At 33.8% G+C, this 13277-nt stretch overlaps 1 protein-coding gene across 1 annotated transcript in view; it reads left to right on the forward strand.

The window, feature by feature from the left end:
- The window catches only part of Dhx15 (DEAH-box helicase 15), a 46664-nt gene that overhangs the window by 31200 nt on the left and 2187 nt on the right, over positions 1-13277 (forward strand). The window contains 6 exon segments of the mRNA XM_047566542.1: positions 2442-2528; positions 3582-3731; positions 4124-4232; positions 4639-4830; positions 7600-7722; positions 11487-11677. Coding sequence (XP_047422498.1) covers positions 2442-2528; positions 3582-3731; positions 4124-4232; positions 4639-4830; positions 7600-7722; positions 11487-11677 — 852 coding nt within the window.

The following is a 13277-nucleotide window of genomic DNA, read 5'->3' on the forward strand; positions in this document are numbered from 1 at the left end:
TTGTAGTAGGGTCTTTTAAAATTATATTTATTGGTAAATCTCTTCTGGGCACCCTAAGACTTCTAATTGTTGCTTTATAGAATTGGTGTTATTAAAATCCAGCAGTGAGTCTTTAATTTAAAATACTTAGTTTTCATTAATTTGGTCTGTACACATTGTTTTCTGTAGCTTTCCTATAACTTAACTAAGTAATATGGCTCAAAATGTAGATTGCTCAATAAAATAGGGAAATGGCCCTTGCGAAGATGGTTCTGTAGTCTTAAAGAGAGATTTAATGATCCACGATCTCAAGATAGCTTGATGTACAAGCAGATAAATTAATGTCTTTAAATTGGCCAACTCCACAGAGTTCCCTGGAGAATAAAAATTCAAACTAGCTTAACCTAAATGCATTATTGTGTCCAAACAATATTCAAGTAGGGCAACACAAGTGCTCTGAGTTACTCTGCTTTGAAGTGTAATTACTGAACTAAAAGTGGGTCCCATTAGCAGAGTTTACTCAGGGGGGAAACTTTGCATATTTTGGCAGTAATGCCAAACTTTTACCATGGGGTTTAGTTTGTTTGGAGTAATTTACCTTATATATAGTTAGTGAGATTTCAACACCTTTAATGACTATTTGAACACTTAATGCAGAGGTACATTCTAGAAAGCTTGTAACAGTTACGAAGATTCCTACTGAATCCATGTAAATTTTTTGACAAATTCAGGATCACTTTTCTCCTGACCAATTCCTAATTAGATGGTGTGTTATGTAACCTGGAGCATGCTTAGGACTTGATTCATTCTCTGAGATTCAAACAAAACAAAACAAAAACCTGGCTTTCCAGAGTGTTAGGAATCATTCTTGAGTCTGCCTGCCAGCCTTATTCAATTTGCTTATGTTTGTTTCACTCCTGTTTATTGCTTGATTATCCTGTACATGTCCTTAAGAATGCCTTTCAGTAATACCATCAGATCACCTTTGGTTAAGAAGCCTTTGCCTTTTGCCAGTTCTTTCAGTTAACCAATGAAAAAAGGAACGCCTCCCCCCTTTTTGACATGTAAATAATCTGAAATACTGGTTGATAAATGTCAAGGTTTTGAACCAGTATTTTAGGAAATCTCCCACTACAATATGAAATCAGAAAGTGAAACTCTTAGTATTAAATTCCAAGTAATAGTGGAACGAAAAGCCTATGAACTTTTAAAGCCATTTGATTTGCAAGATTAAAATTTTTCAAAAATAAAATAGGGATAAATAAAAGGCCTTTCATTTCTTAGATATTCCCATGGGGCATTCTTTTTTTTTGGTGCTGGGGATTGAACCCAAGGCCTTGTGCTTGCAAGGCAAGCACTCTACCAACTGAGCTATCTCCCCAGCCCTCCCATGGGGCATTCTTATTTATGCACGTATCCTTGTCTGAACTGACCCTTTTATGACTTGTGCCTTTTCTTTTGTGAGTAGATCTCACCTTACCTAAATGCCATTTTCTTGGTAAAACCTTTTCTTCCTTGTGGAAATAACCCCTTTATAATCTCATAGCACATCTTCGGTGTCACTTACACATTCTATCCTTGTCTTGTCTTCCCTTGCAAACTGTGAAAGCTAGAGGAGCATACTCTTACAGATTCATTTGCATATGTATGTGTATCTAGCTGAATACCAGTAATCTGTTCCTGAAAATCAGATCTTCTGGTTAAAATACTAACAAGGGATACCATTTCCTATTGTTTTAAAGGAAAAAAAATTGTGTCTTCGTTCCTTGGACTGTCTCTATTATCCTTAAACATAACTAATATGTTGCAAAGCTTGCACATGCAAAAAAAAAGCTATGATATTAGTACGTAAATGATTTAACCATTATTCCATGTAACAAATGTGTGATTCCCGACAGTTGCTTTGCAGGCAGTGTAACACATTACATGTCCTCACTTGAGACACTTTCCAAAACATCTCCTGTACTCCAGTTCTTACTGTTGTATAACCTTTTCTTTATGTGCCGTTTTGTTTAAAATGTTGATTTTTTTCCCCCCTGTGATATGAATATGAAATTTTCCTTTGTAAATATTGTCTGTAAACATTCAAAGAAATGCATGTTTTGTGAAGTTTAGCTATTAATTAAGGAGTGTTATAGCAATAAGACATTCTGTAAATTAGACTTCTATAATGACTTTATTAGTATTTTTCTTTTGATGCTATACTTCAGTGTAAATAATCAAAATGTAATATGGTTTATTGATAATCTGAAGGAATAGCTTTGTTGGAAAGAGGAATTGCTATTGTGAGCTAAATTGAAATTTGCTATTAAATTGTGTTTGTCTTTTAAAGCATTAGCCATTGAAGATAAATCTTTGCTTCCATTTTATTTACTGTTTCAGAAGTCATGTTACTGGTTCATCTTATGTCATGTTAATTTTATTGATGTGTAATAAAATTTGTATACCTTATTTTGTAACAGGTAGTTGTGTCAACTAACATTGCGGAAACATCATTGACAATAGATGGTGTGGTGTTTGTGATTGATCCTGGATTTGCAAAACAGAAGGTACTTATTTTAGAGCTTTAGTTGAATACTTTGTAAATTAGTGTGAGCCTGACAGTATTTACCACCCATTCATCTAATTAATTAAAAATTCCTTTTTAGCATTCTTTTTCCTTTTTCCTTTTTTTTTTTCTTTCTTTCTTTTCTGCTGTATGATCCTTTTGCATTTTAGTTGGCTCTCAGAAGTTAAGGTAGTGCTTTTTTGTTTAATTGTATCTCCCCAGTCCCCCTTTTCCCTTTTCTTTAAGGCTTTTGGTGTCTGTTGACTGAGTGTCTTAGTTTGTATGCTTACCTAAGAAGAGTGGGGGTGATAATTAAGTACAGGGATTACAGTCCTTGCAGATGAGTCAGGCATCCAGCATTAGAGTTCCTGCTGTGTGCTGGGCACACTGAATAAAGATTCTGAGCTGCTCCTTTGGTTAACTGTGATGAACACCAAGCACTTTTGCTGGACAATGCTGGTACACAAATTTTTTGGGGGAGGGTGGGGGATAAGTTGATTATGTTTGTAGGTATATTATCAATGGAAAATATATCTGTTAAGAGCACGTATTTAACTTAATATGGACCAGATTAAAAATAATTTTTAAGATGTCCACTTTTAACATCAGGTGTTGAAATTGCAGGTTTCATTTTAGGAAAATTCTTCACTGTCCAGCATGGTGGAAGGGAAGTTAAATTAGGAGGAATAAAGGTTTTTTATTTATTTATTTATTTATTTATTTATTTATTTATTTTTTGCGGTGCTGGGGATTGAACCCAGGGCCTTGTACATGCAAGGCAAGCACTCTACCAACTGAGCTATATCCCCAGCCCGGAATAAAGGTTTTGTAAGCTGTCTCTTATTATTGAATCTTTTCTTGTTAGCTTAAGTCTTCTGGACTAATAAGAGTGCTGGAAAGAAAGGCCATGAGAGAGCCAGTTCCTTTTGGGGACAGCTGATTAATAGTGATCATTAATATTATTTTGGTATCAGCTGTGGACTTTGGATATTTCTAATGTGTCTAGTTTTATGTTTAGCTGAGAATTGTTCTTTTATTATGTTCATTCTAATAGGTATACAATCCTCGAATCAGAGTTGAATCCCTTTTGGTGACAGCTATTAGTAAAGCTTCAGCTCAACAAAGGGCTGGTCGAGCTGGACGTACCAGACCTGGGAAATGCTTCAGACTTTACACAGAAAAAGCTTATAAAACAGAAATGCAGGTAAGACATATTACTGTGTTCTTCCTGTATATTTGGAAGGATAAACTGTGTTACCAGAAGAAAATTGTTTAATTCATCTTGCCTTTTATAAGCTGTTTAGTTTTTCCTTGAGTGAGATTTGTGGTGTAATCTACCAGTACATCTACTTCACCCCAGTTTTGAGTTGAGGTGGACAGTAGTAGACACTTCTGGCATTATAAAGATGGTTTGGGGAAATATCTGATTTCTCTCTAGTCTACTTCACATGTATTTTTATTCTGAGTCAGGGGTGTAGAAGTAATGCCATAGCAAACAACTAATGAGGCAGGGAACACAGATAAGAATTCCTTGTCTCTGGAAGGAGGACTAGGAATGTTGAGCCTAACAAACAAATATTTTTGTTTTTTGGCTAGGATAACACCTATCCTGAGATTTTGCGTTCCAATTTAGGATCAGTTGTGTTACAATTGAAGAAACTTGGTATTGATGATTTGGTGCATTTTGATTTTATGGATCCACCAGGTATGACTTATCAAAGTACATTTTATTTGATCTTTTAAACAAATTTTTAGTTTCTATGTATCCTATTCAGTATATATAGATTAATTGAATTTTTTATCTGGGCTCAAAAATGTGAGAATTTCATTTTCTAATTTTTCTTATGGAGAAATAGTTTGTTGGATGCATTAATGGATTAATGTAATACATTAAGGTGAAGACAGTTTGAACTACAGGAACAACTTTTGTAATTTTGTATGATTCATTGTTTACTATATCTGTATAATTGAATTTGGTGACAGTTTGAGTTTCAAGTTAGGTCCACTGTAAAATGAAAAATGAGACTGCTTATAATAGTTTGTTCGCATTGTCACATTTTTGCTTGCTTAAGGCAACTTGTCTAATAGATTGCCCTCTCCCTCTCCCCTAGCTCCTGAAACTCTGATGAGAGCCCTAGAACTTTTGAATTATCTGGCTGCTTTAAATGATGATGGAGATCTGACCGAATTGGGATCCATGATGGCAGAGTTCCCTCTAGATCCACAGCTCGCTAAAATGGTTATTGCAAGTTGTGACTACAACTGTTCTAATGAGGTCCTATCTATTACTGCTATGTTGTCAGGTAATAGAGGGAAAGGAACTAAAAATAGCCCAGCTCTTCAGAGTTTGGGTGGACTTCACTTTTGTTTGTGTTTTTTAATATTTAGTATGATAGTGGATTTTATAGATGGCTTTAAGGATTTCATTTTGTTTCCTAAATACCTTGTAAATAGCTTCATAATGACATAGTACTTACAAAAGTAAAGTATGTCTTTGTGCATAAAACATAGTAAAACATTGGCTCTCTTAAGTGCAAATAAAAATTACAGTAAGAATAAGTTTGAATGCAATTGTACCTGAATTTTTTGGTAGATCCATCAGTGCTATCTCTGAGGTTTATTACTGAAAAGTACAAGAAGAACTTTGTTCTAGTACTTGGCACTATTCAGTGAGCCTGTGGTACATTTAAATTGAACTTTTCTCCATGTATGGATGTGTATTCCAGTGACAGCCAAACAAACCTGAATTGTAAATTTAGTATTAGAAATAGTTTTAGGCTTAAATCTAATCTGATATTAATGTTCTTTTACAATGGCAGGAAAGCAGTTGGTAAAAGAAATACACTAATAAACTTGCTAATTTTGAAAATTGGAACATTTAGCTGAGGAATTTGTGCTAATAGTAAAACTTAATCCACAGATGAATAGTAATTTAGAAATTAGATTTTCCAAAAAGGAGATGGAATATTGTTAACAAACAAATGGTTATTCTTACAGCTAAAAATAGAAAATAAGCTTTACTGACAAATCAAATATTCCATGCTACTAGTTTCAGTACTGGAGAGAACTACTTGCGGAGTGGTGTATTGATTTTGATTATGTAATGCCACAAGTAATTAAAAATCTATGGAATTAAAGGATAAATTGAAAATTTTTCTAAATATAAATTTATGGCTTAGTTTAGATGTGTGGTATATTCTAATGGTGTGAATTTTTTATTTAAGAAGTAGCTCTAAAATGTTTTCTTGCAGAGTTATGACTGATCAGACTCAGAGCAGATGGGCAGGGCAGTATCGAATCATTTAATTAAATTGTAGTCTCATTTGCGGAGGTGGTGGTAGGTTGTTGTCTGCCTTTCTTACATGTTTTGTTAGATTCTCACAGTTGTACTTCTCCCAAGATTTTAGTTTGTAGGGAAAGTGTGGGGCAAGAGTTAGCAGATTATTTGTTGTATAGATATTCTGTATAATACCATTGTTCGAGTTTAGAATATTCTTGAATATTGTCATTGTGGTGAGGTTGAAAATCTTCCAACTACATCTCAGTGTTATTTGTAATAGGAATTGAGCAAAACATAGGGTTTAGTAGTGGTTGTCTTTAGAACATCAAGAGAATAAAAATTTATGTGCAGCAGTTTTTAAACAGGCCATTTGTGGGAGCAGTTAAAATAAGGAGTGAGGAAGGAATCATGGAATAAAAAGTTTGTTGAGCTTTGTTTGCCAGTTAAGTATTTTTTAAAAGTTTTTAATGCATATCAGAGGCCTTATGGGGCACTGCTTATTTATTCCCATTTAACTCTGGTGGCTAGTTCACGTTAACATTCACAGCTGTGAGAAGTTTCTGTACTTTATGAATTACTTGCTTCAGTTACATTAAGCAAGACTTAATATTTACTGTGATCATGTTTTGTTGTCTTTATTTGGCTACCTTGGCATCTTTTTAAAGGGGAAACTGTATGCGAAAGTGTTTTTCACACTGTATTTGATCTCGTTGTTGATTATTCCCATTATCTTTTACCTGAACTGATAATTTTTTTCACTGATAAAGTTTTAAGAGCTTTAAAAATGTGTTGAAAAAGTCCCAAGCTTGTTAAGTATTTATTTTCATATTGCTTCTTATGACTATGGAATTGCTAAAGTGAATTAAGGAAAGTTGTATTTCAAAAAATGTAGTGCACACTTTGTAACAACTTTAAAGCTTTGTGTGAATTAATATTGAGGCTCTAAACAAATAATGTAGTTATATACTTTGATGACCATTGAAATAATGACTGTTTCAGACTAATTGTCAACTTTTTAAATAATGGATTTTCCTTTTATTTTGAGGTTTTGATTCAAATAAGCTCTTTTTTTTTTTTTAAACTTGGGGCTTTGATTACTAATCATTTTATTAAAATACTGGAACACTAGGCTGAATATCCCAGCCTTTTTAAGTTTTCTTAATTCTAAGGCGGTTTAACCTTCCACCACTACTGCTATCATCAAACTCAAGATTTCTTGATATTCTTTATGTTTACATATGCTTCTGCTCACCAGTGCTAATAGTGATACCCACCAGTTGGTAATAGCCAGAGAATTAGGGAACAAATTCTGATAGAAGTATGGCAGTAGATTGGTTGCACAGTTGTTTGAGTTCTTCAGTGGGCAACTGTAGTTTCCTAACTCACATGGCCATTTGAGGGCTGAATTGATGGCCTTTTAAAAAATACAATTAGCTAAAAGAATATTGACACCATAATTCTGGTTATTGGTAGAGCTATCAGCACTGGTTTTTGAAATAAGTTGAGCTTTCTAGTATCTTGATGGCCTTCAGAATAGCTGTTTTGATGCCTACTTTTAGATCTAGTTAAAATAATCAGGTACTCTGTAGCTTTGAAACCCTCTTGTCTTACAGATGTGGTTAGGTGTTGATGTACCAAATCAAGGTAGTAAACAGTCCAAGATGCAGTTGGAGGCCATCCTGCCCTGCCCTATGCTCTGTGAACTGACCTAGCTAGGCCTTGTTCCTCTATCTGTGAATGCGTGACTCATCGATATGGGCGTTTGTGTTGGGCCCATACCAACCTTGTTTAGTCCCACAGTGTTTTGTTCGCCCCACGGAGGCCAAGAAAGCTGCAGATGAGGCCAAGATGAGATTTGCCCACATAGATGGAGATCATCTGACACTGCTGAATGTCTACCACGCTTTTAAACAAAGTAAGTACAAATTAGATTGAAGGCTCTCTTTTGTCTAAATGTCACTTGCAGCATATAAGATGTTTCTTCATCTCACTTTCATTTATTATCTGTGACAACTTTACATTAGAAACCCAGAGGTACTTCAGAAAAACTCCTGACTACCATTTAAAATAGAAATTGGCCAATCTTTTTCAAAGTTGCTTATATTTATAATCAAGGTGGGAAAACACCAATTATAAAAAACCCTGAAAAATACAGGGTGATAAAAATGAAACATAAATTCATCACTGAAATACAAATTATTATGTACTTTCCACTCTTTCCACTCTCATATTTCTGTACAATTTATGCTTATGAACAGTTTTATATTTCTGTAATAAGTACATTAAGATTTTAACTAAGCTTTATACATTAAAATAAAGCAAGCAGGAAACAATGAGCAACAGATTCAAATGTTGGTTTTTAGTCAGGCTTGCAAGTGATCTGTAAACATGAGGGAAAAGTTCAAACTCTATTGTTAAGAGTCCTAAGGAATGTGTATGTCAAAAGATGTACAATTTTCTTACCTTAATTTAAATGTGGCAGCAATTGAAGAAAATATTCCTTAGCTGTGTGGGAGTCCACTTAGTGAAATAATCATACACAGGAGCTTGGAATATAAGTTATGTGGTCTTTATGAAAAGCTGATTCTATATTACCAGTTACCTTAACAGCTTAATACTCTTTAACCCAGAAATAATAATTATTAAAGATTTTCATCTCAGAATTACTTAATGATACTACCTAAGTGTCCAGTAGTAGAAAGATGGTTCTGTGAATTTTGCTCTAGGCATGAAATATTGTTTGAATTTTTTAAATTATGTTGTCAGGATATTTAATGATGTGAAAAATGTTTGCCAGTTATTTTTAAATGATGAAACAGTAATAATAACCAAGTTATCACTATCTGCTTTTGTTGGAGCATACTATTTATAAAAGTTAAATGAGAAGGAAACTTAAGGGGGATAAATACAGAAATGAATTGTACCAAAATCTGAAAAGGTTTGATTTCTGTGTACCCAAAAGCTAACCTAATGAATGATACATAATCAAAAACTGGTAACCCTACATAAAATTGTGAGATTATCATTCACTGTGAGCTTGTGGTTTTTCATAAAGAGAATTTGAGTTTCCTTATTTATAAAGTTTCCATCCCAATTTTGTACCTCTTAAATTTGGGCTGATTTTTATTATATCATTAAAATTCTATTTATGTTCCTAAAATTAAGCCTATTGACATTTGCAAATCTCTGTAGTGGATAGTAGTGCAAAGGTAGTCTAAAAGTGGTATTGCCAGTATGTGAAACACAACATAACACTTATTTCTGTGCATCTGCTGCTAACATATATTTATATGATTTGAGTAGAATTGCTGACTCTTTAGGAAAAGAAAGGATGGAGCCCTTCTATTCCAGATCTAACTAATTGGCAAATGTGGGAGGCAAAGGAAACTTGATGAGAAACCCAGGGCTTAAGACCAGCACATGACTTACTTCAGGGCATTTATTTTATCCCTCTTGTGTCCAAATATTGCTAATGCATAATGTTAAAGTCTGTCCTAATAGGATAAGTCAGTTCAAAACCCAAATTCCCATTTGCCAAACATCATACTGGGTGATCAAGGCACATATGACCTGTCCTTGAGTAGGAGCAGTTTCTGTCTATCTTGATTCTCAGAATTGCCAATAATGCTATTATTAAGATACTATTTTAAGTGATAATTTAAATATTTGAAGCAATAGTGTAGTGGTCTTTTACCCTATTATTCAACACATTTTAAAGAATACATTATAATTGGGAATTGATTTTTTTCATGTAAACTTTTGATAACTAAGAACAGCAATATATTTGGATTTCATAGTGATGTATTGAATTGAAATATGAAAGAATAATATTTTGAAGCTGTTTAAAGTATTACGTATACTTTATGTACTTTTATCTGCTATATGTACAGTATTTGAAATTAGGAATTAATATTTAAAATGGTGAAAGTAATGCTTGTTTATGAATGTATTTGGTCTTTTCAAAAGGTTTTCTATGAAAATAAATCATACATCTACAGATGCTGATCGAGTCAGAGGGTGTGTAAAGAATTAGCTATAGGGCTGGGTATATCGCTTAGTTGGTAGAGTGCTTGCCTCATAAGCACAAGGCCCTGGGTTCAACCCCCAGCACTAAAAAAAAAAAAGAGAGAGAGAGAGAGATTTAGAGCTATAGCATTCACCTGTTAGATGTGTGGTCATTTTCTAACAAATACTTCCCACTGCCAAAGGGAGGTGAAGGCAGTGGATGATTCTTATACTTGTCCTGATCCATATACTTATCTTAGTAAGTCAAAGGAAACAGAATAATTTGATACTTGATAGAACTGTCTTCTTAAATGGAGTTAAAAGTAAAAATATCTCTAAAGCATAACTTCAAATGGTGTTTTTTTCTTGATTGGTTAGTTGATGGATATTTCAACTAGTTATCATAGTCTCTAAAGATTATTTCCTATCTCCCCTTTTATTTCTGAAATGGATTTTTGTATTGGATAAGAATTTGTTGTTTTCTCTTAAGAATTCCTCAAGACAAAACTGTGCATTGTAATGGGTGGAATTCTAGAACCTATAGGAGAAAAATTCTATATCAGTAACTGGGGAATGATGAACATGGTTCTAATTTTATGCTTTTTATTCCCACCCGTTTCCCAAGACTCCTCAGTTTTATTTATCCAAGGACTTACGAAGTAAATGATGCAGTTTTCCACCATGACTGATTTTGGGACATAAAGATGTCAGTGTAAACTTTTTCATGATACTTCACTTTGAACTATTTCCTTAGATGAACAGAACTGGGTTATTTGGAAGCTTACCAAGGATTTACAGTCGAGAAATAAAATTTTGATAATTAGTGAAATTACGTTAAGTGCCTGTTTATTAAGCATGAGTCGAGGTTCCAGACTTCTTGTAAACTTTATCATTTGTGTTTCAGGCCTTGCTTATAAATTGCTGAGCAGCACATGTGTCATAATTAAACTTTAACCTTTTGAGGTTGGGGTGTCTCTAACTCAGGCATAGTTATAGTCCAGAATAATTGTTTGAAGTTTATATTCCTAACTTTTTAAGTGGGGAGTGAACCCAGAGCCCTCCACCATTGGGCTCCATCCTTAGCCAGTCCGTTTTGTTTTGAGACAGGCTCTCAAGTAGCTGAGGCTGGCCTTAAATTTAGAATTCTGCTGCTTAAGCCTCTCTAGTCACTGCATTTTTATAACTGTTACGTAGTATTAGCTGGGTGAATGATAATGGTAAATCAATAAGTTCCATAAAAACAGGTGGGGGTTTTTTGGTTTTTTTTTTTGTTGTTGTTGTTGTTTGTTTTTTGATATTGAGGGATTGAACCCAGTGGCACACTGGAAATGTATCCCCAGTATGTAGAGACAGGGTCTCTACATAAAAGCACCAAATTGCTTATTAGCACCTCAGCCTCCACAGCTGCTGGATCACAGGCATACACGATTCATAATTACTGTTTTGGCATCTAGTAGTCTAAAACTCTTAGTACCGTTTCTGATTTTGAACCATAGTACAGGTCTTTAGAAATTTGGTAAAATTGTAGTTGATGAAAGAAAATGATACGGGTAAAATTTCCTGTTTGAATTATTTAGCTTTTACTCTTTAAAACAATTTTTCCTTTTTAATAGAAAATATTCCTATGTGGCTGATTCATGGTCCCCCTGTTTTTCCTCCCCTTCAACTTTTTAGATCATGAGTCGGTTCAGTGGTGTTATGACAACTTCATTAACTACCGGTCCCTGATGTCCGCAGACAATGTACGCCAGCAGCTATCTCGAATTATGGACAGATTTAATTTGCCTCGTAGAAGTACTGACTTTACAAGCAGGGACTATTATATTAACATAAGAAAAGCTTTGGTTACTGGGTATTTTATGCAGGTATGTAGATTATAAAAGAATGCATAATTAAATATTTACATAGTATTAATTGATTTGTTAAACACTTGAATCCACTTAAGTGCCAGAGTTAGTTTCTAGAACCACCAGTAAGAGTTAATCTTAAGTGTTCTTGCATCTAGTTTGTTTGAGTGGATGAATGTGTTTAGAAATTGTTATGTCTAATAAGTTAATGTCCTAAATGGTAAAGTTAGTATTCCAGTTAGGTTAGATGCTACTTGAGAATTACATTTTTCTCCTGGAGTCTTCGTTATACCAAATGGGTACTTGCTGGCATTTTGTTGTTTTTGGGTTTTTTTTTTTTTGGGGTGTGTGTGTGTGTGAATTTCAACTCTTGATTTGACAACTGTACTAAGGTTTCCCCAAATCTTAATATCAGTTGGAAGTGTAAAAGTACTAAAAGGGAGCAATTATCTGGGTGCATTCAGAAGTACACTTTATCTAGAAACTAAGTGCCCTCAAATTTAAACTTGCCAGTAAGTAGATTTTATTTACAGTTTACATAGTGATTGTTGGTTATAATACCCTTGGGCATTGCAAAAGCCAAAAATATCTTGGCATAAGCAGTAAAGATGAAAAAATAATTTAAAAGATGTCATTTAGTTTAGTTGAAGTGTACAATATTGAAGGCTATGAGAACTGCAATTAAAAGTGTTGGGTAAATACCGTGAGCATTTATTTTAAGGGGAAATTACATATGAAAATTTGAAAAAAAATCTTCCAATCTTAATAAAATTGAAAATGAACAGTCCATTACTTAAGTTGGGTTTGATTTTTTTCTTAGTTGTCTATTCTGTCTCCTGCTTGATTGTTCATTCCATCTTTGTCTTTGTTAAACTGCCAACATTAAGGCCCCTTGTGCTTATTAGTTTAGTGAAACTAAACATAATTTCAGAGTCAAAAACCAAAGATCTGTGTACCTGTATTTGAATTAAAATAATAGTAAGAATGTTTATCATGGCATAAGATCTTTTGCTTATTAAGAATTAGGTGAATATTGTAGTTGAAGGTGAAAAATCTTTTTTCCAGATGCTTGCCTATTATTATTTATTTAATATGTACTCGTATACACTGGCTTAGTTTTGACATTTCATAAGTTTTCAGTTCATATCCCAAAAGACTGATAAAAGCTATGTTCAAGTCTCTCTATATGCAGTTTCATGTAAGCAGCATTCCATGTAGTATCTAACACCTAGTAGGTACTTAATACTTACTGAATGAACTTAAGTATATTTTCCATTATTCACATGCATTCTTTATGCACAGAATTCTAGAATTGGAAAGGGCTGTTATTGATTCCATATTTGTTAATTAAATATTAGGTGAGTGTCACTAGTCCTGTTTGATTTTCTAAAAAAAGAATTATAGGGATGAATTTGATGTAACTGTTCCCTTTTCCCATTCTTTTCTTTGCTTTTTGCTTTTTTGCTCTTTCTAATTCATATCTTAGACACAAATTTGGTAATTGTTCATCTACTCCGCCGTTGGCACATGGTGCTCAAAAGCCCATTTTCTATAGCATAAGGCAGGAAGGCTCAGATAATAAGTATCTGTGGACCCATTAAATCTTGCCACAAATTGC

This window comes from Sciurus carolinensis, chromosome 10 (assembly GCF_902686445.1).
Source record: "Sciurus carolinensis chromosome 10, mSciCar1.2, whole genome shotgun sequence".
Lineage (NCBI taxonomy): Eukaryota > Metazoa > Chordata > Mammalia > Rodentia > Sciuridae > Sciurus > Sciurus carolinensis.